The sequence below is a fragment of the Heloderma suspectum genome, chromosome 4 (assembly GCF_057233095.1).
Source record: "Heloderma suspectum isolate Gila_16-S chromosome 4, 16-S_ref, whole genome shotgun sequence".
NCBI classification, from domain to species: Eukaryota; Metazoa; Chordata; class Lepidosauria; order Squamata; family Helodermatidae; genus Heloderma; species Heloderma suspectum.
The window spans coordinates 193912309-193938052 of NC_139461.1; the positions used below are offsets into that span (position 1 = coordinate 193912309).

Consider the following 25744-nt stretch of genomic DNA (forward strand, 5'->3'; position numbering starts at 1 on the left):
CTATGCTTCTATTAATGCAGCCCAAAAGAGCATTTGGATTTTTTGCAGCCACATCCCATTGTTGGCTCATATTCAGCTTGTGGTCGAGAACAATTCCAAGATCCTTCTCGCTTGTAGTGTTGTTGAGCCACGTATCCCCCATCTTGTAACTGTGCATTTGGTTTCTTTTTCCTAGGTGCAGAACTTGGCATTTATCCCTATTAAATGTCATTCTGTTGTTTTCTGCCCAGCACTCCAGTCTATCCAGATCACTTTGAATTTTGTTTCTGTCTTCCAAAGTATTAGCTATCCCGCCCAATTTTGTGTCATCTGCAAATTTGATCAGCATTCCCTGCACCTCTTCCTCCAAGTCATTAATAAAAATGTTGAAGAGCACTGGGCCCAGGACTGAGCCCTGCGGTCCCCCACTCGTTACCTCTCCCCAGTTTGAGAAGATCCCATTGATAAGCACTCTTTGAGTCTGATTCTGTAGCCAACTGTGGATCCACCGGATCGTTGTTTCATCTAGCCCACTTTGAGCTAGTTTGCTCATCAGGATATCATGGGGCACTTTGTCGAAAGCTTTGCTGAAGTCGAGGTATATGATGTCTACAGCATTCCCATGGTCTGTCTACAAGGGAGGTTACTTGATCAAAAAATGAGATCAGATTTGTCTGGCAGGACTTGTTTTTAACAAATCCATGTTGGCTTCGAGTAATCACGGTATTGTTTTCAAGGTGCTTCCAGATGGATTGCTTTATCATCTGCTCCAGAATTTCCCCAGGGATTGATGTCAGACTGACTGGTCTGTAGTTGCCAGGTTCCTCCTTTTTACCCTTTTTGAAGAGAGGGACAACATTAGCCCTCCTCCAGTCATCTGGCACTTCCCCCGTCCTCCATGATTTCTCAAAGAGAATAGACAGTGGTTCTGAGAGTTCTTCTGCCAGTTCCTTTATTACTCTAGGATGCAGTTCATCTGGCCCTGGCGATTTGAACTCATTCGAAGTAATTAGGTGTTCCTTGACCATATGCCTATCGATCTCAAGCTGCAGTCCTGCCCCTTCAGCCTGTACTTCGCATTTGCCAGGGGGGTCATAGACCCTCTTTTGGGAGAAGACTGAGCCAAAGTAGGAATTGAGCACCTCTGCCTTTTCTTTGTCATCTGTTATCGTTTTGCCATCCTTATTTAATAGCTGAACAACCATTTCTTTCCTCTGCCTTTTACTATGCACGTAGCTGAAGAAAGCCTTTTTGTTGTTTTTAGCATCCCTCGCTAACCTCAGCTCATTCTCAGCTTTAGCCTTCCTGACGCCATCCCTGCAATTCTGTGCTACCTGCCTGTACTCTTCCTTTGTTACTTGGCCTGCTTTCCACTTCCTATATGTGTCCTTTTTTGTTTTCAGGTCATCTCTAAGCTTTTTGTGAAGCCACATTGGCTTCTTCTGTTGTCTTCCACCTTTTCTTCTTGTTGGAATTGTTTGCGATTGTGCCTTGAGAATTTCCTTTTTTAAAAGCTCCCACCCATCTTGGACTCCTTTTCTCATTAGCGTCGCTTGCCATGGGACCTTACTGATGGTTGTTCTGAGTTGATTAAAATCAGCTTTCCTAAAATCCAGGGTACGCGTTTGACTACACTCGGCTTTTGCTTCCCTTAGAACCAAGAACTCAAGTGCAACACGGTCGCTTTCCCCCAGAGTTCCTGTAACTGCTACTTTATGCACTAAGTCATCTCTGTTGGTTAGGATCAAGTCAAGGATAGCCGATGCTCTAGTTCCTTCCTCTACTTTCTGTAGGAGGAAGTTATCCGCCACACAAGTCAGGAATTTCCTGGAGGGGCCATGTTTTGCAGAATTTGTCTCCCAACAAATATCAGGGAAATTGAAGTCCCCCATTACTACTACATCATGCTTCCTGAAAACATTGGCTATTTGCTTTTCAAAAGTTTCATCCTCGTCTTCTCCTTGGTTGGGTGGCCGGTAGTAGACTCCGACCACCAGGTTCCTTCTATACTTTGCTCCATTTATTTTGATCCAGATGCTCTCTGGATCTCTCTTAAATTTAAAATTTAAATGTTCTCTTCTTTGGATGGTTGTATGAGAACTTGTCACCTGTTTCTTTCCAGGCCTTACAGCATGGATTTATCGACTTCAAGACATTTGATGCAGATGAGTACGAGCACTATGAGGTTTGTGTATCTTCTGAATTAACAGGTTTTGCCAGGTTCAAACATGACACATTATATATAATAAGGTCTGTTTTGCTGAATAGCTTGAGCTTCTCCTGTACTGGGGGTTTCACATAATTCATGCATTGCCGATTTCTTTTTAAATTGTCTTGCAGATGTTGAGTTTAGGTATAATAAAAGTACAAAGACAAAGAAATGTAATATTGCTTAGAGCTTTGGCATCATCTGAATACTACCTAAATGAGATATGTCACTTTAACAGTGTAAAAGTCATTCTTTAAAAATTGTGTATTAGGACTACATTTTAAAAAATCCCGGTTTTTCAGTTGGTTGCTGAAAATCTGGGGAAAATTGTTTGAGTAATTGGCCAGTGCTAAAAGCTATTTAGGTCTATCTGGTATTTAGCTTGTGGAGCCTGTCCTATTTCAGTTGTTGCATTGCCTGATGTTTTTCTGCTGTGTCTTTTTATTGAGCAAGTAATGTCACTTCTGTTTGCTTTGCACAATATTTTATATGTTCTAAATCTGAAACTTTGTTTGGAGAGGGTACTTGAGAATGTTTATATAGTACATGCCCAGTCACGTTTCTGTAGCAGGAAGCATAGGTACGTGGATTAACTAATAATTACTGTAGGAAACCCTTTCACTAGTTGTTAAATATTAACTTTTGGATAACTTGTTGAAGAATATGGCACTTACAGGAGCAGCACATCTTTTCTTGGCTTAGTTGTAACCTTGAAAGGAATTAGTCTGAATTAATTTATCTTCTTTTCTGTGCACTCTTTTTACATTTATATAGAACTTCAGCCTTCTTTTCATTTCCTACAAACTACTAAGAATGACAGTGTTACTTTATTATTTTCAATACTTTTGAGATTGAGCTTCAGTCTAAATCCAGATACAGTATTGTGGCCAGGATGTAAAGAGATGCTTAACCGTCCTCTACCATTACTTTTGACAGTATTAATCAGCTGTTGCCAGGGTAGGCAACCCTTTTTGGTCTGCAGGCACATTTTTCAGTTTGAAAAGTGCCCATGGCCACCACCACAAAGTGCTGTGAGGGTGGCGTGAGTTCACATTGCCCCTGCGATTTCCTCATCCCCCTGTCATCGCTGCTGACCCTCCCCCCCGCTGCACTTCCTCCTTCCCTTGCCTGACCGCCATGCTCTCCTCCTCTATTTTGCCGCCACCCCCATCTCCTGCATCCTCACTGGAACAGCCCTAACAAGGAAGCAGGAAGTCAGCAGATCCAATTTCCTGCTTCCCTGTTAGGATTCTGTGAGCATGGAGGTAGGTGGCAGAAGCAGTGGTAGGAAGTAGGTGGCAGCGAGGTGGTCAGGGGGCAGGGGCTGGCAAGCCAACCCAGGGGTCCTGGCAGGCACCATGTTGCCAACCCCTGAGCTGTTGGGATCCAACAGAAATAATGCTATTAGGGTCCAACAGAAGGATTAGCTGAAAATAAAGATATGATTTGCTGACTCCAGTTTAACATACAAAAAATATGTTATTGGTATCACGTTTCAAAAATTTAGTCTTATACAAAAACTATTGGGACACATTTGGCATCTCGGTATTAACGTACTTGTTTAAACAGAAAAGCACTTACACAAAGTAGTGAGTATCTATATGTTTTGTTAAGGGTAAACAAACCTGTGACATGTAACTGTGAAAAAGATACAACCAGCCAGCCAATTTAGGCAATCCTCATCAGGCTATCAGGAAGCCCTGGAGGAGAAAACAGAAGAGAAAGCAAAACAGAAACCAAAAAAATGCCTAGGTAAAACACCGGGCTCATAATAAATAATGCAAGGGTCCAGTGTACCCCAGTAGCCTAATAGGGATTGCGGGGGAGTTCAAAAGAAAATTATAAATAAGAAATCAGTGTTGCAAGATTCCTCTATGAGAGTGTTAAGTCCTGCATCAGCCCTCTGTAGAATCCAAGACTGCCCCAATGAAGTGGATTCTCTGTGTTGGTCTCAAGTGGGATTTCTCTACATTCAGCTAGAAATCAAGGTCCCACAAAAAATGACACATTAGGGAGAGAGCCTGCATGATCCCCTCTCTTGAAGACATCAGCAGCAGCCAGTCATCGATGTAGTACACTGCCACCCCTTGGCCGTGAAGGTGAGTCCCACCACAGCCATGCACTTAGTGAAGACCCTTGGTGTGGTGGCAGGCCTGAGGGGCAACACCTGAAACTGGTAGGCGTCAGGACTGATGGTGAATCAGAGGAAGCGTTCGTATTTCTGATTGATGGCAATATGGAAATACGTGTCCTTCAGTTCCACAGATGTGAACCAGTCCCCTTTCCGTAGGAACAGAAGCATGACTATCTGGAAGTGCTTGGGGGTGATAAAGGTGTTCACATCCCTGAGATCCAGGATTGGTTGAAGCCTTCCATCCTTCTCTGGAACTGTGAAGAAACAGTCATGAAGCTGATGTGCTGGGACACTCTCGATGGCACCCTTTGCTAGGAGGGTCTCTACTTAACCCCAACAATGGTGTCGTGACTTCAGTGGAACCGACAGGAGGAAAGACTTTGAACTTGATCTTATAACCCTTTTGTATTATAGAAAGGACCCAGGAATTTGACATATGTGCCCATGTCAGTAGGAAAGAGGCCAGACAAGTTCTGAAGGTGGGGTGACAGACGGAAGGATGAAGAAGGAAGTGGGGCTAGTCAAAGAGCATTTACTATTGCCATCCTGCTTCCTGCGAAACTTGGAAGGGGATACTGTCGTGTTAGAACCAAGGCTAATTGATGCAAAAGGGTTGACAAGCCATGGGACCATGATTGCTGATAGAATGGTTGGCGAAACCACCTATGCTGTTTGTATGAAGCAGGTTGCTATCCCAATCCTATCCACTGAGCAGTATTTTTCACTTTCTGCACAGAGTCCACCACTTTGTCCATTATGGAATTAAACAGGCCCTCCCCATCGAAGGGAAGGTCCTCAATGTGGGACCTGGCCTCTTGAGAGAGACTGGCAGAATGGAGCCAAGCATGTTTCCTTAAGGCCAGGGATCTGACAATCACCTCAGTGTCATAGTCAGTCTGATGCCTAGCCATGTTGATTTGCTGGCAGGAGAGCTGCATAGCCTTACTAGGCAGGAACCTGCTAGGGACATGCACACTAGAATGGTGGGGGAGGGTTTCTGCCAAAAATTCCTCAGCTATAGAAGTTTCCCGAATGGGGCTCCATGCAGGCACAGAACCCATAAAGTATGTGTGATACACAGAGACCACAAAGAAGAACCAATGTAGTTGCTCCATTTACAAGAAGCAGACTTGCACTCCATGAGTGGAGGCTCCTTCCATTAATAGATCCAATGGCTTCAGCTGACACACATCTCTTCTTCATAGTGAATTACCTGGCATAATAAGAGGCTGATTCATGAGAGAGATATTTGGTCTGACAGCAATTTTACATGGCAGGAAGCTGTATCTACATGAAAAATATATCAAAGCTAATTGGTCTTAATTTTGTCTTCCCTTTAAGATTAGTTTTGCAAGTCTTAATTATGTGGCAGACTTCCATTGCCTTTGTAAATACCAAAAAGAAAGTAATTGTCTGCCAGCCCCTACTAATAGTAGAGCTAAATGGATTCATGCATTTCTTTGGACCCAGAAGAAGTGCTTTGGTAAAGTTTGAGCAACCTGAAAAATCTTTCCAAAGGAGATATTGCCCAGAAGCTAAATTGTACTATGTCCATACAGCTATATTTTATGAGCCAGACAGCAACTACTCTTAAAGTTTTGCAAAAGAGAATATTGTCCAAAAATGTTGTGAATAGATTTTTATTATTATTTTTACTTTTATCTTCACTAGCGAGTAGAAAATGGTGACTTCAACTGGATTGTTCCTGGAAAATTTTTAGCATTTAGTGGACCACATCCAAAGACCAAGATTGAAAATGGTATGTGTTTTTTCCCCTTGCTTTCTGTAGAATTTTGTATCTGCTTCATATGAATAGTCATCATGATCCGAAGATCTCCATGTGTTCATGCAAGCAGTTTATTGTATGCAAAGGATTACATCTGGTCCCCTCCCTGTATATCCAAATGCAGCTCCTTATGCTGTATTGGAGGCTGCCCCTAAAGTTCTAAGCTTCAGCAGTTGTTCTGGATGTATACAGTATTTGAGATTGCAATGTGAAGGATAGCTGAGGGGTCCCATGCACATGGAAATCATGTGTGCATGCACAGAAACCTTGTGTGCAGTTCTTTTTAGGGTATCTTGCTGTTTGTGAAAACAGTAAACATGTATATGTTTAAGTTTCATTGAGTCCAAAATCCAAATTGTTTCATTTTTGCATCTTGTGATAAGACTTTTCATTAGCTTTCAAATGTCTTGAAAATCTTAAATTCATAGATTTTTTGTAACTGCCCTGAGATTAAAACAGCCTGTAAGTGTGTGGGGAAATTGATGAACCTTCCTGCTTTCACTCCTAAAACTGGCAATTTGCATCAACTGCAGTTTAATTAAAGATATCCTACAAAATTAATATATGGAAAAAGATTGTAGCTCATAAGTACTGCTATACATAACAGAAGGGGGAAGGGGACTACTCCCATGGTCTTCTGTAGTTGTGAGGATTCCTGAGGCTGTATTTGAAGCATTCTGAGCACTTGGGGAAAATGCTAGGTTAAAAATTAAATATTTATTGCTAGTAAGGTGGCAAGCTTCTGGGGTGGATTATACATCTAAATGATCTGCCTCCCCACGGAATCTCTGTCAGTAGAGTCTGGCCTTCCTGAGAGGCAAATTGAGGGTTTCATGAATATTTCAAAATTTCTTACCTGGAATGAGAATTATACAGATAATATGGCCTCTGAGCATTATTTTCAGTTTTACATAATGAATAAATGATAATTGTTTTCAGGTCTAAAGAACAATGTGCATCTTCTGTATTCACCTACTCAAAATGAATGCTTCATTCTAAAAATAATAAAAGTGCATTTTTCAAATTCAAGTCAAGATGTTAGACTTGTTTTAAAGTAACAGATTAATTTCAGCCTACTGAATTGATGCATGATTTAAGAACAGGGAACGTCTCATTGCTGAAAATTTCTCTTCTTGGATCTTCAGGCATTTCAGAACCTTTGTGCGTGGCCTTAAACTTGATCTCGTAATTTTAGAACTATTACAAAGAAAGGAAAAACTATAAAACAAACCTATATAAAAAGAAAACAGTGGGGGGCAGCATATAAAGGAAGGGCATGTACATTTCGGTGTGTTGCTGGATACAGTGAGTAGTATCCAATGTTAGTTCTTCTTAGTGTAGGTTATTGAAGTGAATGGGACTTAGGTTAGTCATGACTAACCTAAGCCCCATTCATTTCATTGGGTCTACTGGTGAGCTCAGGGAAGGAATAGCAAATCAGTCAAGGTTATTGTGCCCCAAACTTTGACAGTTGGAAATTGTACCCCTAGAATACTCATACTTCTGTTTTAACTGCATTCATTTCATGATGAGGAAGGTTATGTAAGAATGTGGCCTTGTGTTCTGCAACGAGGAGGAGGAGGAGGCTCCCCACTCATATTTCTACCCTCTAGTACTGTTTTAATTGTCCAGCTACTCACAGTATTAGCCAGAATCATTCATGTTTTGTTACTCTCTGATGGAAGATCTATCGACTTGTGCAACTCCAAAGCATTCAACTTTGGACCTATTCTCTTAGTGACGTTTGTATTCGGTGTGTTGATTACATTAGTAACATTTTCATTTTTAAACCATATGAGTTTAAAGTATGGTGTAGTTTCTGTTTGTGCAACTGGGCAGTTTCTGGAGATGTATTTAAACACAATCTGCTTGTTATAGGCTACCCTCTCCATGCACCCGAAGCCTATTTCCCATATTTCAGGAAGCACAACATAACAACAGTCATAAGACTCAACAAAAAGATTTATGAGGCAAAGCGCTTCACAGATGGTGGGTTTGAGCACTACGACCTGTTCTTCATAGATGGAAGCACGCCAAGCGATGGTATATTGCGACAGTTCTTGAACATTTGTGAGGAAGCAGAAGGTGCCATAGCTGTACATTGTAAAGGTATATTAAAAAGCTCTAAATGACAATTCAGTAGTACTGTGTGATGGCATAAAGAAGAATAAATAACCAGATTTGAAAATCGCATCTCGGATCTTAATTTATAAAAAAAGAGGCTGCCTTTGGTGAAATAGTCCAAATTGCAAACGCTTCAACTCTGAGTGCAGGCAGAAATTTTTTATTAGTTCCTGCTGCATTTTATGCAGATCCTTTTTTATTCCACTGAGTGATGCTATTTCCTCTCTTTTTCATAAAGATTTCTCCTTCGTATTTTAAACATTATAATATACACATAGAACATACTATTCTTATGTGTGTGGGATAGCAGTAAGAAACATAGCCATTTCTGCATGGTGTCCATTCTCTCCATAAAAGCCATTTAAATAAAATTATTTGATTTTTAAAATAGGAAAATAACAGTGTAGCATTGTCCTTTCTTCTCCAGGCCACCTTTCTTTTATTTAGTTAGCTAGAAGCAGAGTGTAAATGTCTTCCTTGACTTTTGTTCATTTTCATTTTTAAAAGTCAGTGAGCTTCTCTTCTAGGGCCCAACCAATCTAGAAATCAGCCCCTGTTACACTCTTCCTGTCCCTTATCTAACAGGGCAGGAACAGTGAACAAATATCCATGTTCCTCTAGAACTGGAATAGAGACTGCGATAACAAAACTGTTTCATTGTCATCCTGTATGGGCGACCAGGGTTAACATTAAGAAAAGGCATTTCACAGGAGGCAGTTTCTCAAAGTACTGAGCAAATGAAAGAAGTGGGAGGGATAATAGCATTTGACACCAATCTTCATAGTGCTCTGTTAGCTGAACACTACCTTGTTTTCATAGAGGATTGTTTCTATGGAATAACAATGATCGTGGATCCACTACAACCCCCAAAGCACATTCTGGATAAGAATGCATTCTCAGGAAATCATATTCTGTAAGCAGAGATGAAGAGGATTAGTTATCTTGACGGCTTTTTCATTAGCTATACATCTCTACAGGGGCTGAAATCCTCATAAATAATGAACTAAAAACTAGAAGGTTTAGGGAGGATAACACAGAAATTTAGCTAAATAAATGTAGGGTCAGTCACTCTATGTTGTGACATCCTCAGTTGTACGTGGCCCTGCCTCCACCAATGGCATCTAATGATGTGTGACATTTTTACTCACTGTCCTGAAGTTCTGACACCATGTAAATGATCCTACACATTAAAAAGGCGAGAAGGAGAACTTGATAAGGTGATGTCATCTCATATATAACATATAGTTCCACCATGTGTGCCTTCAGTTTAACTTTTGTAACAAAGCAGTATATCATTGTTCAGTAGAACAAGGAGTTGTATACTCTGGATTATCCAGGGCAGGAATAGAAAGGGCACTGGAGGTTAAGACAGGCATTAGGCTATGTGGGATCTAGCAGGATGTTCATAACTGTGACAGATTCATGATGCTTAAAAAAGACTTTAGTAGTATTGTTTTGTAAAATTTGACACACAGAAACAAATTTATGGAATATAACACATTTAACAGTATTCTTCAATATTCTTGAAGTTGTGTTGCTCTGTACCCAAGATCCATTTTTTTTGTCCTTTTTCCCCATAATGTAGCTGGGCTAGGAAGAACAGGAACGCTGATAGCCTGTTATATAATGAAACATTATAGATTTACACATTCTGAAGCCATTGCTTGGATACGAATGTGTCGGCCAGGTTCTATTATTGGACCCCAGCAACACTTTCTTGAAGAGTAAGTATGACACCTATGTTAATTATATCAGTTACTGCTCCGAACCATGCACTTTTCCCTGTCTGTAGAGCTTAGAAAGTCTGTTACAGAAAGGCCAAATTACATGGTGGCTTTCTTCAAATTCTGTAGGCTGAAAATGTGTGTACAGTTCTAGGTGTGTAACTTTATTAATTTCCCTGGGACAGGTGTGTACAATTGTAATAACGAAGTTTTAATTTATTGTGTTATTCAGTGTATGGCTCTTTAAATACCTTCAGGAAATGAGTTAAATTGGAAAGTGGTTTAATCCTTCTCTGTGACTTGCTGGCTGAGCATAGTGAAGGCCTTAGGTTTAACTTCTATGTCAGCATTTTGTGTACATTTGTAACGTGTTATTCCTTTGACTATTAAGGCAATAGAATGAAATTAGAATTCTGTCATGAATGTGCATACTTTGTTTTAAAATTGAAAACTTCGGATTCTCACACCTGTTCTTGAAGGGGGCAGAAAAATCTGAAGTGTGTACTTCAGATTGAGAGCCAGTGTGGTGTAGTGATTACAGTGTTGGGCTGGGACTCAAGGGATCTGGGTTCAAGTCTCCACTTGGCCATGAAACTTACTGGGTGACGTTGGGCCCCCGACTCTTAGCCTAACCTACCTCACAGTGTAGTTATGAGGATAAAATGGAGAGGAGGAGGACCATGTAAGCTGCCTCGGGTTCCTTGAAAGAGGAAAAAAGGCGAGATATAAATGCAGTAGTAATAATAATAAATAATACTAGGAGTAGAAAAGTTGCCCACCTAAGGCTGACTGGAAAGAACAAGATCAAGCCATCTGCATTGCATTATGGAATTTGTGGTAGTGCAGTAATGCATCTGGTAGTGATGTCATAGGATCAGTAAACATTTTAGCTGGTCAGGGGGAAATGTCAGCAAAATACAAAGTTCTCACTCAGTACTACACCTTTTAAATTCTCCACTGTCCCTCACACATACGTGTCATATTCCTCACAAAACATACACACACACACACTTTACTAGTTGCTTTGTTATTACTTTAGTAATGCAATCCTAAGCATGTCTACTCAGAAATAAGTCCTATTGCGTTCAGTGGGGTTTACTCCCAGGTAAGAACGTTTAGGATTGCAGCCTAACTTGACTGTATCATGCTGTTGAAGGTAATACTTTTATTGTGAAGCTTCTCACATAACTTTTCTGCATTGCATCAGGATAGGGAAGTGATGGCTTTTATATTTCGGCACTTGGATGTCAGTGTTTCTCCAGCACACAATATTGTCCCTGTGTGCCATGTGTATAATTGTGTGTGTAGCTATTCAGCTGTGTGCATGCACAAACAGTCTCCAGGTCTCACAAGACCTGTCTCTCCTTGTTTAGACTGCACATAGAAGCAGGGTGGGATCAGAATAGTCCAGGGGTAGGCAACCTCGTGCCCTCTAGATATTTTGGGCTACAATTACCAACATTCCCAGCCCAGTGTGGCCATGCTGGCTTGGGGATTATAGGAGTTGTAGTCCAAACTATCTGGCAGGCATCAGGCTGTCTAACCCTGGTATAGACAGCTGCAGGCTCAACCCTACTGAGCAGTCAGTTTCAACACTTGGGCAGCTTTATGAGGCATTTACAACATCACACTTTTTTATATTGCATTGATTGGTATGCCATAAAACAGTGACAGTTCTGAATTCAAATGTTTACACATATTATAATCCCCACTTCCCCATAAGCATGAATTGAAAGATACTGCCAGTCTCATTGCATAAAACTAGTGTGGTTAGGTATCCACTCTTTAATCTGTATCAAGTGATTGACTTCCAGTGTGCACAGTGGTTGGTTTGATTTTGTTGTTGTTGTTTAGTTGTTTAGTTTTATTTTATATGGCCACCCATCAATAAGTATTCTCTGGGTGGTATACAGAATAAAATGCTAAATATACAAAATACAGTAATTAAAAACAACAATAAAAATGCAACATTAAAAAATCCTTCCAATATAGTTGGCATAAAACAATTAGCAGCCAGATTATTAAAAACTAACTTTCCAGGCAAAAAAGGAGAACCAAAGGCTTATTCATCCTTTGTGTGCACCAGCAAATGTACATTTTTCTGGGATCTACAATTTCGGGTTGGAAGCAAGGGTACATGAATGCTCTACCATCCTGATGGAAAAAACCTCCACATAGAAAAATAGCATATTCAGATAAACAGTTCTTCTTGATATGCTAGATTTCTATATGCAGAAACATTTAGTTTTGTCTTAATGGGGTTAGTTCAATACTACAGCCCCCTACCTGCACCACAAAGTGGTACAGTTCATTAAAAGCTTTACCACTTGATTTGACTACATATCTTCTGGCCTTAAAGGCTTTCTGTGTTATGTTCCCAGTGTAATCTCCATTAGGAATCCTCCCACTAAGGTGTCAAAGGAAGCCCCAGGTTCCTCTCGGTACCAGTGTAACCCTGTCCAGAAACTGGGGTAATGCTGGCCACAATACCTGATGGAGTGCCTCTCCCGGTATGAGGCCCTCCTATGGGTGCCTCCTCCGAGGGAGGTTCAGAGGGTGGCAACAAGGGAGAAGGCCTTCTCAGTGGTGGTCCTCCAGTTGTGGAATGATCTCCCCAACAAGGCCCTCCTGGTGCCAACATTGTTACCTTTTCAGTGCCAGGTTAAAACTGCCCTCTTCTCTCAGGCATTTGGCAACATACAATGATTTTTTTAATCACGTCCTGGGTTGCATTTGGTTGATTGTTTAAGAATTGTTTTTAGGTATATGTTGTCTCTGTGTGTGCTGTCATGTTTATTTGTTCTTATGTAAATAGTTTTGTACTTTGTATAACGTATTTTAATGAGTCTTTCATTTTTGTGAACTGCCCTAAGAGCTTCAGCTGTGGAGCAGTATAGAAATATAAGAAATGAAATGAAATGAAATGAAATGAAATGGGGAGGAGCCCCAGCATGGACTTTGAGAGGCCTTTAAATCCCCCCTCCCCAAGTCACGGGACCTGCCAACAGTTATTTCAGCTTAGTCTTAAATCAGTTTCACTTGGCTCATGCATATGTAGGTACTAGGTTACAAGGTACAGCTTGGTGCCAGCAGCATCTTCATGGCCATTTTCCCTGGAAAAAAAGTAACTGTATTTATAGCCCAACAATCACTAAGCAGAAGGTGCAATAAGTCATTTGATGTATACAGTTAATCTACAAGATACATATGGCCTTAAATTATACCTAGTTACTGAAATGTATATCGCCATTTGAGATCATATTGATTTTAGCAAGACGAAATGTAAGGGTTTAATGTCCTGGAATGCAAACATGAGCAGATGGGCAAACTGGCTGAGGAGGAGGTTTGAGTATTTATCCTCTTTGCTAAAGGTCCCAGGTTTAAATGCCAGAAACATGCTACAGCAGCGTTATCACAAAGGGATGTTTCAACATTAGAATTTCAGCTATTTTCAAATTCTGATGCTTGTTATCACTTCTTAGCGTTATACAATATAGTCAACACATTAACTCATGATAATGATAGTAATAATTAAATCTGGCCCATTACTGATTTTGGCTCTTTCATTGGTTTTTTTTCCCTTCTCAGGAGTTACAGTTTAAGTGGGCATAAGAAACAATGCCTTTGCCTTGGGTTAAGTTTTTGTATTGAGGATTCCATATTCCTTGCTATTCTGAAATGCACATATGTCCCTAATTCTGGAATGTAAAAAGTATAATATCCTGATATCAGGTTACGTTCATAGTGCTACTCATTCAGCTTTGATGCCTCTGAATCCTATATGAGATAGAGGAATAAGATTCTTTGAAATTCGCTAGAACATATGATACTTTGCAGTAGAAAGGGGTAGAATAGTGACACTCATGCCCAGTTGGATAATGCATGTCCAAGGCACTGAGTTTTGGACCTTTGTAGCAGCATGGGCATTTTGTTATGTAATCCAAAGCTCCTTGAAGACATAATTAGGAGGATTCTACAGAAACAGTTCCTTTCTCATGCTTTCTCCATGCATGATTTCTTTCACTGTGTGCATGAAATTGGTCTGGACACTTTACAAGAATAAGAAAAGCCCTTACTTGCATGAAGTTCTGGGTTCGTACTGAAGCTCCTTGGTGAACATCGAAACTGCTGGATTGAGGTTCTAATCTGGCCTGCAAAAATTGTGCTAATTAATATCCAAGCACAAAGGCAGCCATTGCAGAGAGATGAAAGTGCTTGATCTATAATTGTTTCTTATTTCTGTAGAATTGTTATTCAGTTGCACCTACCCAAGTACCCGAAGTTGTTCTATGTTGGGAATCAATAGCTCTAACCGCAACTGCCCATTTCTGAACTTCCATACCACACATTTGCTTTATGCATTTTGGAATATGCAAAGGTGACAGCAGCTCACCCTTGGTGTTTTGGTATTACGGTCTGAAGTAAAGTGAGGTGATATCTCCTTATTTGTGCTCTGTTGCTCTCTGAACCTGGCCAAGGAAATGACCAGTTTTTCTACCCAAAAGACCACCTAGTTTTCCAAGAGACCAGTGAAAGTTTCTTTTGTGTGGTGTTCAAAGAAAGCTTTGTTTACTACAGAATTATTGTTTAAACCCTGCCAAAAAAAAGTGTAACGAAGGGATCATGTTTTTAAATGTGGTAGAAGACCTTCTGTTAATGTTACTGTAAGACATATAAGTGAGAGAAGATAATGCACAACTTTCATTTTAAAGCATTTTTATTTAGGTGGCTATGAATTCAGAATTGGAGGGAGGCTCCATTGCAAGGTTCCTGACCATTGGCTATGCATTTCTTCTTGGTAGTTAACATCCTAACAATAAGCGCTAGCAAATGTGAACAGTTGTTCACATGCATATTATGGTGTACGAATAAGAAAATCTCAAAGAGAAACATGAACATCCTTGATAGATAAACGTCCTTGATACTTGCAAAAAATAACTTACTTCACATCCTATTATTTCTGTGTATCTGACACACATTCCCAGCAAGTGGTTTCAAGACTTAACTTGGCTTGCATCACCATCATCAGTGTAATCTCAGATCACTCAGTTATACTGGATATCAAGTTCCACACTCTAAGCAGGAACACTTTTTTTCAGCTTTCTAATCCTGCTGTATTCACAGTTATGTGACCTCCCTATGGGAGCTTTTCTCTGACTCAGACTATATGGATGGAGTTATTTCTTTCATTGCCAGAGTTGTTACACTTCATGAGCAAAATTGCAGGAAAAGATTGTTCATGGAGGAAATCAGTAAAATTTAGCAAAACAATTGTTTTTTTTCATAAATGAAGGGGAAGGCAATGCTCTCTTACTAATATGGTTGTGAAGACTTCTATAGAGGTGGCCTGTTGTAAGTTGGAGAAAATTCAGTTCCTTCCTGGTTTACTGCTTTTATAAACATTAGAATATATATATTTTTAAAACAACCCAGTTTTCATCTTTAATTTCTCAGTCTGGGTAAATATTTCTTTGAAAACTAGGTTTAAGAGGTTATCTAAAAGCAGAGTGTGGCTGCCCTTCGAAGGTCATAATAGCAACTTCAGAAGAGCCCAAGGGTGGTGGGAGGGGAGGGAGGAGAGGGGAGGGGAGGTGTGGATCTGAAAGATCCTACAGCCTCTTGGTTGCCGTCCCCGCTCACTGCCAGTAAATCAGCTAAATGGGCTCAGTGACCAGTCTAGCTGAAACTGGGTTTTTTTCAAGGAGAAACTGGAGGCCAAATCGCCTCCATCATTCTACCCACCCTGCCTGGCTCTTGCTGGCAGGGCTTTGGATAGATGGAGGGCTCCAATCTAACTTTTTACAGTGACTTTGACATACATTTTGCTGGACTGATTTTGTCTTTGTACTTGTTGAACAGAATGCAGTCGACATTGTGGGTCCAAGGAGATATCTACCGAGCCAAACAGAAACCAAGAGGAGTAGATGAAGATAGCGTGAACAAAGTTCTGTCTGGTTTGGATGACATTTCCATCAGTGGGACTTTGATGAACAAAGCAGAAAATTTGGATAGATATGGGGAGGTAAAATTTCACTGGTATTTCTCCAACGTCAAAGGAGAAAAGCAGTAATTAAATAGTTTCCAAAGATAATAGTTGGCATTTATCATAGCACATTTGTGCATTCAAAGCAGTTCATATATTTAAATACTGTGTTCTAATCCTTACAACAACACCCGTAAAAGAGGTCAATATTACCATCCCCATATTGCAGATAGGGGGGTGGGCTGCGGCTGAGAGAGAGCAGCTTACCTAAGACCACCTAGTGAGTTCATAGAATAGCTGAGAGCTAAGTGTCATCAGTGTACTGCTGACACTTAATGCCAAATTCCCAGATGACCTCTTCCAGCAGCTTCATATAGATATTAAATATCAGGGGGATGGGGAGGAACAAGATGGAATTCTATGGGATCCCATAGCACATGCAGTCAATTCAGTCACCTCCAAAATGACCCTCTGGAACAGGTGTCTTAGCCATTATGCTACCTTATAAAATATACTTGGTATCATCACATCCTGGCTTATTTTCTTGCTTTGTTAATGGATATTAATCCAGAGTTCCCTGGTTCAGACATAATGGAAAACTCTGGATTAATACAAGCCAAAACCTTCACACTGAGGGGAGGCAAGAGAGGAATGCTCAGTCCCAAAGCTCATTCCTGGCTTCATAAACCATAGAATGATAGTCCAAATGGATACTTGATGTTCTCACATATATTGTTTTAAAATTTGGCTACTATTTTGAGAAGAGATTAGAAAGCAGCAGTAGAATAACTAGCATACATGTTAATCCCTAGTTAAAAATCCTTTAATGGCACACAGCCTACAGGAATGGACAAGAAGCAAAGCACTGATGTGACAGCACTATGTTCAGCCTTGGCTGTGATACTGATGTGATGGTACTACATTGTGCTTTTGCCCTTTGTCCACCTGGGAATCTGGTATAGGACAAGCTTGAATTGATTAAAAACAGGTATACTTTTGCATTTATTATCTGAGTTCAGAGTAGCCCTTCTAGAAGCACTGGTAAATTTCAACCTGCTGGACCAAATGGTTTACTTTTTTATATATGGTGCTTTTCTCCTTCTTTATGTTACATTTTCCTTTTTGCAAGTGCCTGTTGGGAGGACACTATGAGAAGTGGAGACATGAGCCTGTGAGTCAGTTGCCAGGTTACTAGTTTTATCAGTAGGTGGTCCTGACCCAAAATAATATAGCACAAGAAGAAAGGATTTAGTGACTTCTAAGTCAAAATGGTTGGCCCCCAAATACAGTTTTAAGAATGCCATTTGGAATCCCGTTGATTTTGTTTAATTATACCTATTTTCCAGAATGATTTGGAAGACAATGAAGAAGTGGACATTAAGAATGGCATGACACAAGGAGACAAACTCCGTGCCTTAAAACTTCGGAGGCAACCACGCTCAGCTACGACAGGAGCACTTAGGTAACCCATTCTCTTTCCTCCATGTGTTCAGTGAGCCACAGTATTGCCTTGTAGACAATGGGATGGTCTTCTACCAATACTTTTAAAAAGTGTTTAGGTTTCCCTGATTTGGCACTGAAATTTAATTTTGTTGTGTTAGACAGTGATAACACTAGGCCTTATCACAATGTAGCAGTCTTATAGGGGCATGTTTGAGGGGAAGGGAATTGCAGGCTTACTGGGGACAGCCATTTTTTCCCTCCAGTAATAGGCGGGGGGACGGAATGACTGCTGGGATATGCTAGGTGCTGCTGCTACTTGCCACAGTGGCAAAAGTATTTTTGAAAAAAGAGAGAGAAGCGAGGCGAGAAGCCCGTGCACCTGACTATTAGAAATCTAAGTCCCTGATCCCTGAAATTTGTAAGAATTTCTCCAGCCTACCAGATTGTGGATTATGTCTCTCCCCTTCCTTCCCCCAGCCTCCATGAATGTCAACCAAAAGTTCCAGGCAGCACTTTCTGCACAATACTAAATAACCATGTGTTGCTCAACAGTGACCCCTATTGTCAGAGTTGCTGAAAGTCCAAGATGAATTACTTATAATATTGTAATTAATTGGGGGTGTGGTGTGGCGTGGATGAGCACCCCCTTCAGATTAGGTGTGTTGGGGGTTGTACCCTTCCAAAAACATTGGACAAGTTTGCACAATCACTGCAGCTGTCAGCAGCTATTGTGAATATTCAAGCTGCAGCAGGCAGTCAACAAAGCTTATTGTGACATGAAAACCCAGCACACCGTGGGTTCTTGCCGTGGTTAACAAACCACCCACAGCCAAAAACAGCTCATGACTCTTAACTGCAAATAGATCAGATAGTTTTCCTTTATTTTCATCTGAGGTTAATTTTAATGTCGAAGGTATTAAAATCACATCATAAAGGTCTGATTCTGGGATAGCTAAAGGAATATCTCTTTATATATGAACATATACTGGCAGGCTGTTGGTCCATATTTTCTGTCCCAGTGTTGTGTGTTCTGGCAGCAGCTCTCCAGCATTCAGGCAGAGGCCTTTCCCATAACCTAATGCCTGATTTTTTTTTCTCCCTGGAGGTGCCAAGAATTGAACTTGGGACCTTGTCCATGAAAGCCCTGTGCTCTACCAGTGAGCTGTGGCTCCTACTATATGTGCCACTGTTGGCCTTAAAACAATTGAAGGAGCCCCTGCTTTGCACGGCCCACCATCTGATGTACAGAGATTGAGGGGCTCCTTATTGGTGGCACGTGCCCTGTTGAGCTCCCTCCCTGGGGAGGCTCACTGGACCAGCTTCCAGTCCTCATAAGCATGGTAACAGATTTTTCCCTTTTTAGGAAGGCATTTGCTGGCCTGGGAGGGGGATGTGGTTGACAGTCTGGTACTTGTGTTTTGGTAAACTGTAATTCTATCAGTATGTGGTGTTTGGTTTTGTGTTTGTTTTTAATTGGTTTGTTATGTTTGATTTTTAGGGGTTTAACTTTGGCTGTCTAGCATGGTAGAAATCCAGTAATAAATCATACATCCCATGTTTTCTAAGCCTGATACTTCTGATCTAAAAATGCTCTTGATTTTCTAGATTAGAAGATATGAAACTGCACACCAGATCTGTATCCCAGCCTTTCAGGTACTTATTTCTATAGTTTCTTGGGAAGCAATTCGTGCTATATCTCTCAACCGGACCAAGCTGGGAAAATGCAGTTTTGGTTACTGTTACCACAGGAACATCCCAAAAAACTACAGGATCCAAGAGTACATCCAAACTGTGGTTCTGAGTCTTAAGAGTACAGCAACTGTACACCTGTCCATATCCCAGTCCACAGTACTTCTATCTTGTCAGGACTAAGTTTCCGTTTTTTCGCCCTCATTTAGCAATCACTGACCTCAGACACTGGATCAGCATTTCCGGTGGCTCCTGAAGATTTGATTTGAGGTGGGGCATGGGGTGAAGAGAGCTTTGTGTCAGCAGCATACTTCTGTTGTCCCAAATCCCTGGATGACCTCCCCTACCAGTTTCCTGTAAAAGTTAAATAGCATGGGAGATTAGAGAAACCCCTGTGATACATTGCAATCTAAAGGCATAGGGAAGTGTAGCAATCTATCCAGAAGGTAGGACTGGAATCATTGCAAAATAGTACCATCACCACCCCATCCTGTCTCAGCAAGTCATTCCAGAAGGATACCCTGGTTGAACATATCAAAATCCACTGCGAGATAGACAATCTGGAAGCCCATCCATGCCACTGAATTACAAATATATGACTCGGGTCAAAGCATTTCTTTTTCAACAACAATCAAAAGTTTTGTTGTTGTTGTTGTTCGGTCGTTCAGTCGTGTCCGACTCTTCATGACCCCATGGACCATAGCACGCCAGGCCTTCCTGTCCTGCGCTCTCTCCCGGAGTGTGCTCAACTTCATATTCATTGCATCCGTGATGCTATCTAGCCATCTCATCCTCTGCCGTCCCCTTCTCCTTTTGCCTTCAGTCTTTCCCAGCATCAGGGTCTTTTCCAGAGAGTTTTCTCTTCGCATTAGGGGGCCAAAATATTTGAGCTTCAGCTTCAGTATCTGTCCTTCCAATGAGCACTCAGGGTTGATTTCCTTTAGTATGGACTGATTTGACCTCCTTGCAGTCCAGGGGACTCGTAAGAGTCTTCTCCAGCACCACAGTTCGAAAGCATCAATTCTTCGGTGCTCAGCCTTCCTTATAGTCCAGCTCTCACAGCCATACATTACTACTGGGAAAACCATAGCTTTGATTAGACGGACCTTTGTCGGCAAGGTGATGTCTCTGCTTCTTACTATGCTGTCTAGGTTGGCCATAGCTTTCCTCCCAAGGAGCAAGCATCTTTTAATTTCATGGCTACAGTCACCATCTGCGGTGATCTTGGAGCCCAAGAAAGTAAAATCTGTCACTGCTTCCATTTCTTCCCCTTCTATATGCCAGGACGTGATGGGGCCAGATGCCATGATCTTAGTTTTTTTAATGTTGAGTTTCAAACCAGCTTTTGCACTCTCCTCTTTCACCCTCAACAAGAGGCTCTTGAGATCCTCTTCGCTTTCTGCCATTAGGGTGGTATTGTCTGCATATCGGAGGTTGTTGATAATTCTCCCAGCAATCTTAATTCCGACCTCTGATTCATCCAACCCGGCATTTCTCATGATGTACTCTGCATATAAGTTAAATAAGCAGGGTGACAATATGCAGCCTTGTCGTACTCGTTTCCCAATTTTGAACCAATCGGTTGTTGCATGTCTGGTTCTTACTGTTGCTTCTTGACCCTCATACAGGTTTCTCAGGAGACAGGTAAGGTGGTCTGGTACTCCCATCACTTTAAGAATTTGCCACAGTTTGTTGTGATCCACACAATCAAAGGCTTTAGCGTAGTCAACGAAGCAGAAATAGACGTTTTTCTGGAATTCTCTTGCTTTCTCCATGATGCAGCGAATGTTGGCGATTTGATCTCTAGTTCCTCTGCCTCTTCTAAACCCAGCGTGTACTTCCAGTAGTTCTCGGTTTGCATACTGCTGAAGCCTAGCTTGTAGGATTTTGAGCATTGAAATGAGCGCAATTGTGCGGTAGTTTGAACACTCTTTGGCGTTGCCCTTCTTTGGAATTGGAATGTAAACTGACCTTTTCCAGTCTTGCGGCCATTGTTGAGTGTTCCAAATTTGTTGGCATATTGAATGCAACACTTTAACAGCATCATCTTTTAGGATTTTAAATAGCTCAGCTGGAATACTGTCATCTCCACTAGCTTTGTTGTTAGTAATGCTTCCTAAGGCCCACTTGACTTCACTCTCGAGGATGTCCGGCTCAAGTTCAGTGACCGCACTATCATGGCTATCAGGGACATTCAGATCTTTCCTGTATAGTTCTTCTGTGTATTCTTGCCACCTCTTCTTAATCTCATCTGCTTCTGTTAGGTCCCTGCCTTCTTTGTCCTTTATCATGCCCGTCTTTGCACAAAACGTTCCCTTGAGATCTCCGATTTTCTTGAAGAGATCTCTAGTCTTTCCCATTCTGTTGTTTTCCTCGATGTCTTTGCATTGTTCATTTAAGAAGGCCTTCTTGTCTCTCCTTGCGATTCTCTGGAACTCTGCATTCAGTTGGATATATCTTCCCCTTTCTCCCTTGCTTTTCACTTCCCTTCTTTCCTCAGCTACTTGTAAAGCCTCATCAGACAGCCACTTGGCTTTCTTGCATTTCTTTTTCTTTGGGATGGATTTCGTTGCTGCCTCCTGAACAATGTTACGGACCTCCGTCCATAGTTCCTCAGGCACTCTGTCTATCAGGTCTAATCCCTGAAATCTATTCCTCACCTCCACTGTTTATCTATTAAGAAAGACTGATGTGTGTGTTTTTAAATGAGAATTTAAAGTTAGAGGAAAATTTGCTGCATCTTTGTCTAAATGAGCAGTCCATACTGCAGCCAGATATTCCGAGGGAGAAAACGTTTTATACTTGTGCAAGAAACTCCCATGCTGCTAAACTTTCTAATCCTCAAATAATCCAAAGGCCTAAATGTGGTCTTCTGTACATACAAAGGGCTTTTTAAATCCCACCCTTCCCATTGCAGCAACTGAAAAGCTGTCCCAAAGGTTGGGGGGCCTTTGGGGCTACATTCTATGAGGTACAAAGACCTGCTGTCTTAACAGAAAACACTGAGTTTGGTGTTATTTTTAACTGAATCCTACTAATAGGTAACCTAAGTATTAAGCTTCCATTTCTGAAAAGGTTGGTTTAAGATGTTTAGAATGATAACTTATTAGGTTTCTAGCTGAATGATGAAAGTGTATCAACAGTGTGATCTTGCTGCTACTTTTCATTTTTGTACCTGTTTTAGACTGAATACTGCAGCTATCTCTCAAGGGTCTATATCTCCTTTGAAGTCCTCCAAAGTGATGGTTGCTATGTCACCTGCAGTAAAAAGAATAAACAGACACTCTCCATCCTCAACCCCAAATTTTAAAAGGTACGCCTTACTCTACTGTGTCTTTTCCTTTTGGGGAGGGAGATAGAAGCGTAACATGGAAGTTTGAGTGAAAATTGGTTTTAACTGTGTTTATGCATCTGCATCTTGGTTTTTGTTACTTGGCTAAGGGTACCAATAGTCTTAAAATATTCTGACCTTGTCTTATATTTGGCATGTCATTTTGAACTCCAGACTATGGTAAATTAGTATGATAATCTAAAGAAGTGACTTTGAGTACTAATGAAACTATAGCTGTGATCCTGTTTTCTACAGAGTTTTCTCCACACAAGCACCTTCCAGCTGCTTATACAAGCCAAGAAACAAATATATTTAAATGAGCCAGTTAGAAGCTGCTGCCACGGAAAACTCTGCAGAAAATTCCACATGTCCATCGTCATTTTGTGCACATGATCTTGGTGATCGTGTACTTTTTTCAGCACATTACAACCGTTTCATTATTGCATCATTCCTTACCTTACAGTTTTTGCAATGGCTGCTCCATAGTTCAGAGAAAGAAGTAAACCATATCCTGCCCTCATTTAATTTTGTGACACTGGTTTGTCACCCTTCCCCTAGTGTCCTTTAAAATGTGTCTTGCATTAATCATCGCATATATGTACATTTTGTGTGTATTTTTACCCCGCATGTGTTTTCCATTCAGCGTTTCCATAAACTCCAGGCTAGCCAGTTCTCTAGGGAACCTGTATGCTGCTTCAGATGATGCTGAGAGCAAACTGACATCATCGTCCTCTAGGACAGGTTATTCTGTAAACCAAACCTCCAGTCATTTGAATGGCAGTACACAGCTGCCTGCCAGAAATTACCATGAGCTGAACAACAACCTGTACAACAGGAGCGGCAGTAGTGCTACCAACCTCAACAGCTATGTCAATTCTCCCAGCGTCCTGACAGACGAGTACAGCGCCTACAGATCCTTTACGGGGCTCGCTGCTTCTCCAGCAAGATATCTGAGTCGTTCGATTCCTGTAAGTTCACAGCCACAGCAGCCCTCCCAGGGAACTTACAGCAACTCCCTCCAGCCAGAGCTTCCTCAAAAGAGTTTCTAACCATTCTAGACCTTCTTTTCTTGCCTTAAGACATGCTTCGTTTATGCAAATAGCATCCTTGCTTTTTTTGCTGATTTCTTCTTAGCGAAAGCAATCAACTACTTTTTACTTTTGCTTCTTTGATGTTCACTCAGAAAAGATGTAATGGAAACAGATAATTCTTTAACTCTCTAACATCTTTCATGAGTACATCTTTCTTCATTAGTCTGCCCATTTCAAATCATTCATAATAAAATTCTGAAAACATGAAACTTTTATAGTAATGTAAGATCATCCGGATTTGTTAGATGTATTCAAAGGTAGCGTATGTAGTGTATGTATTCAAAGGTAGTGTAATAATAGGATATAGCCTTAGCACCATGAAAGGGATTAATTAAATTTGTAAAAGGATGCAACTTAAAACTCAAAAATTTGAGTTAACAGTTTTTATAATCTTCCAAAATTCTATATCACTGTAAATATTTTTAAAAGAATTATTTAAAACATCTGGCTTCCTAGAATATTGTTTTTGTGATCCAGTCCTGTGGGAATGGTTGCCTCAGCATAGCAGTACTTAGATTTAGGCTTACAGGGTCAGAAAGCCAAACCTTTATTGCCACTGTTAGAAGACGGCAGTATCTCAAGCCACAGCCTGCATCCCTGCAGCTGCTTTGGCTGATAAATTTTATCTGCCATACAGGCATTTTGAGTTTAGTGTGGAAGCACTAAAAATATGCTGAATGATTTCCAGAACTGAGAACTGGAGTTTCTTCATACTAAATTTGTTTTGAAAATGTGTGATTGTTCATTCTGCTGAGCACATCCAGCAAACCCCATCTTGCTTCACTTTATACAGAAAATGTTTGAAAACCTTTCCCCTTCTGAAATAATTTATTGTATAGTTTTTGAAACCAAACTGATCCCAGGATTTTCTTTAAAAACATTACTGCTGTAGCCGTTTGCTTTCAAGGCTTGACATTTTGTTTTTAAACTAGGCTTTTTGTGTGTAATACCATAAAATGGCAGCAGTTTTCAGGAGGTGTAGGTGATGGCATATGTCTGAAAAACTGTTTCTCAGTGCATTTCCATGGCATGCCACCTCAGGTTGCCGGTATCATAAATGGCATTTTGGGTTATTATATGGTAGATGAGGGTTGGGGTAAACCTCCTGGGTGTTTGAGAAGATAAGTAGGAGAAAGTATAGCATCTTTTTGTGTAAATGTAAGAGTTGATATGTGAAATTCCAAACATGAATAGATCAGACGACCAGTTTATTGTAATCTGTGGTGTGATTCTCATGAACTATGACACCTAAAGAGATCTTGCATGGTCTCCACAACTGCCATTTTTTTAGAAAACTTATGCCTAGCCAGGACTGGCACCAGATTGCAATGAGCTGTTGGCATAGTGCTGTTGATGGGGCCTGTGTCTGCCCACTGCCAAGGCAAGCCCCTCACCCACCCACCGCCAAGGCATCCCGCATGCCCCCCACCCCCAAAGCTGCCTGCCCCTGCCCCCCCACCTGCCTGCCCCCAAAGCTGTATGCTAGCCAGCCCTCCCTGCCACCACCACCAGCCCTCCCTTCCCTTTTTTTTGTTTTTAACCTGCTGCTGCTCCTCATCACCCAGGCCCAGCTGGCTCCTCTGGCAAAAGGCAGCCCCACAGCAGCCATCCAGGCAAGCCTTCAGGGCCTGCGCTGCTCCATTTCAAAATAATTCTTTTTTTTTAACCTTACATTTGAGTAGCAGTGGTCTGAACCAATTAGATGCTGCCTTTGGAGGAGAGATGGCCAATGAAACTATACCAATTAGGATGTTACAGTTTTAGAGAAGCAGGAGAGGGCCTGCATGTTGGCAAGAAAACTGAAAACAAATTATATCAAAGCATTGATCTTAGCCATAAATGCCAAGTGTCTTCAATAAATGCCTTGTTCATTGCTATATCTCTGATTGATTTCACCTAGACTTGGAAATGCCAAAGCTGATTGAGTGGCAGGGGATGGGGGTGGAGAGTGTAGATTAAAAGAAATGCATGACCAAAATTGAGTCTTCATGCAGTCTGCATCCTCTTTCACTCCCTTCATCCTTGTAAAAACTAGCTTAGCTATTCCTTAGGAAGGAATCTGTAAAAACTCAAAAGTATATTGCAGTAGAAGGGCCTTTTTTTTTTTTTTAATAATAACTATGAAAGCGAGAAGGAAGGCAAGATGGCCATTTTGTGTTCCATAAATGGAAAAAAGTATCCCCCATCTCTGGCAATTACTGATGCAGCATAATAGATGTTTAGCCTTCAAAGTGTTCCTGGCTTGTGCTGT

The 25744-nt window shown here is 41.0% G+C and overlaps 1 protein-coding gene and 1 long non-coding RNA gene across 5 annotated transcripts in view; one reads left to right on the plus strand and one right to left on the minus strand.

Annotated features, from left to right (window-relative positions):
• Window positions 1-25744, plus strand: part of CDC14A (cell division cycle 14A) — an 83482-nt gene that overhangs the window by 52232 nt on the left and 5506 nt on the right. The window contains exons 7-15 of one of the 3 annotated variants that reach the window (XM_084851747.1): window positions 2102-2164; window positions 5994-6081; window positions 7987-8217; window positions 9818-9956; window positions 15816-15978; window positions 17286-17401; window positions 18988-19035; window positions 22256-22384; window positions 23046-23370. In XM_084851747.1, the coding sequence (XP_084707873.1) occupies window positions 2102-2164; window positions 5994-6081; window positions 7987-8217; window positions 9818-9956; window positions 15816-15978; window positions 17286-17401; window positions 18988-19035; window positions 22256-22384; window positions 23046-23370 (1302 nt within the window). Of the gene's footprint in view, window positions 1-2101; window positions 2165-5993; window positions 6082-7986; window positions 8218-9817; window positions 9957-15815; window positions 15979-17285; window positions 17402-18987; window positions 19036-22255; window positions 22385-23045; window positions 23524-25744 lie in introns of those variants that run through there. The other 2 variants (XM_084851746.1, XM_084851748.1) reach the window with 2 other exon arrangements.
• LOC146347894 (uncharacterized) lies at window positions 8472-25148 on the minus strand. 2 transcript variants are annotated; one of them, XR_014790467.1, is made up of 7 exons: window positions 25035-25143; window positions 22247-22329; window positions 19292-19425; window positions 14033-14107; window positions 10594-10656; window positions 9381-9412; window positions 8472-9143 (listed from the first exon to the last, which is right to left on the minus strand). It is a non-coding gene; the product is annotated as an uncharacterized LOC146347894 (long non-coding RNA). The 2 variants fall into 2 exon arrangements; XR_014790468.1 differs by lacking the exon at window positions 9381-9412 and having other exon boundaries at window positions 25035-25148.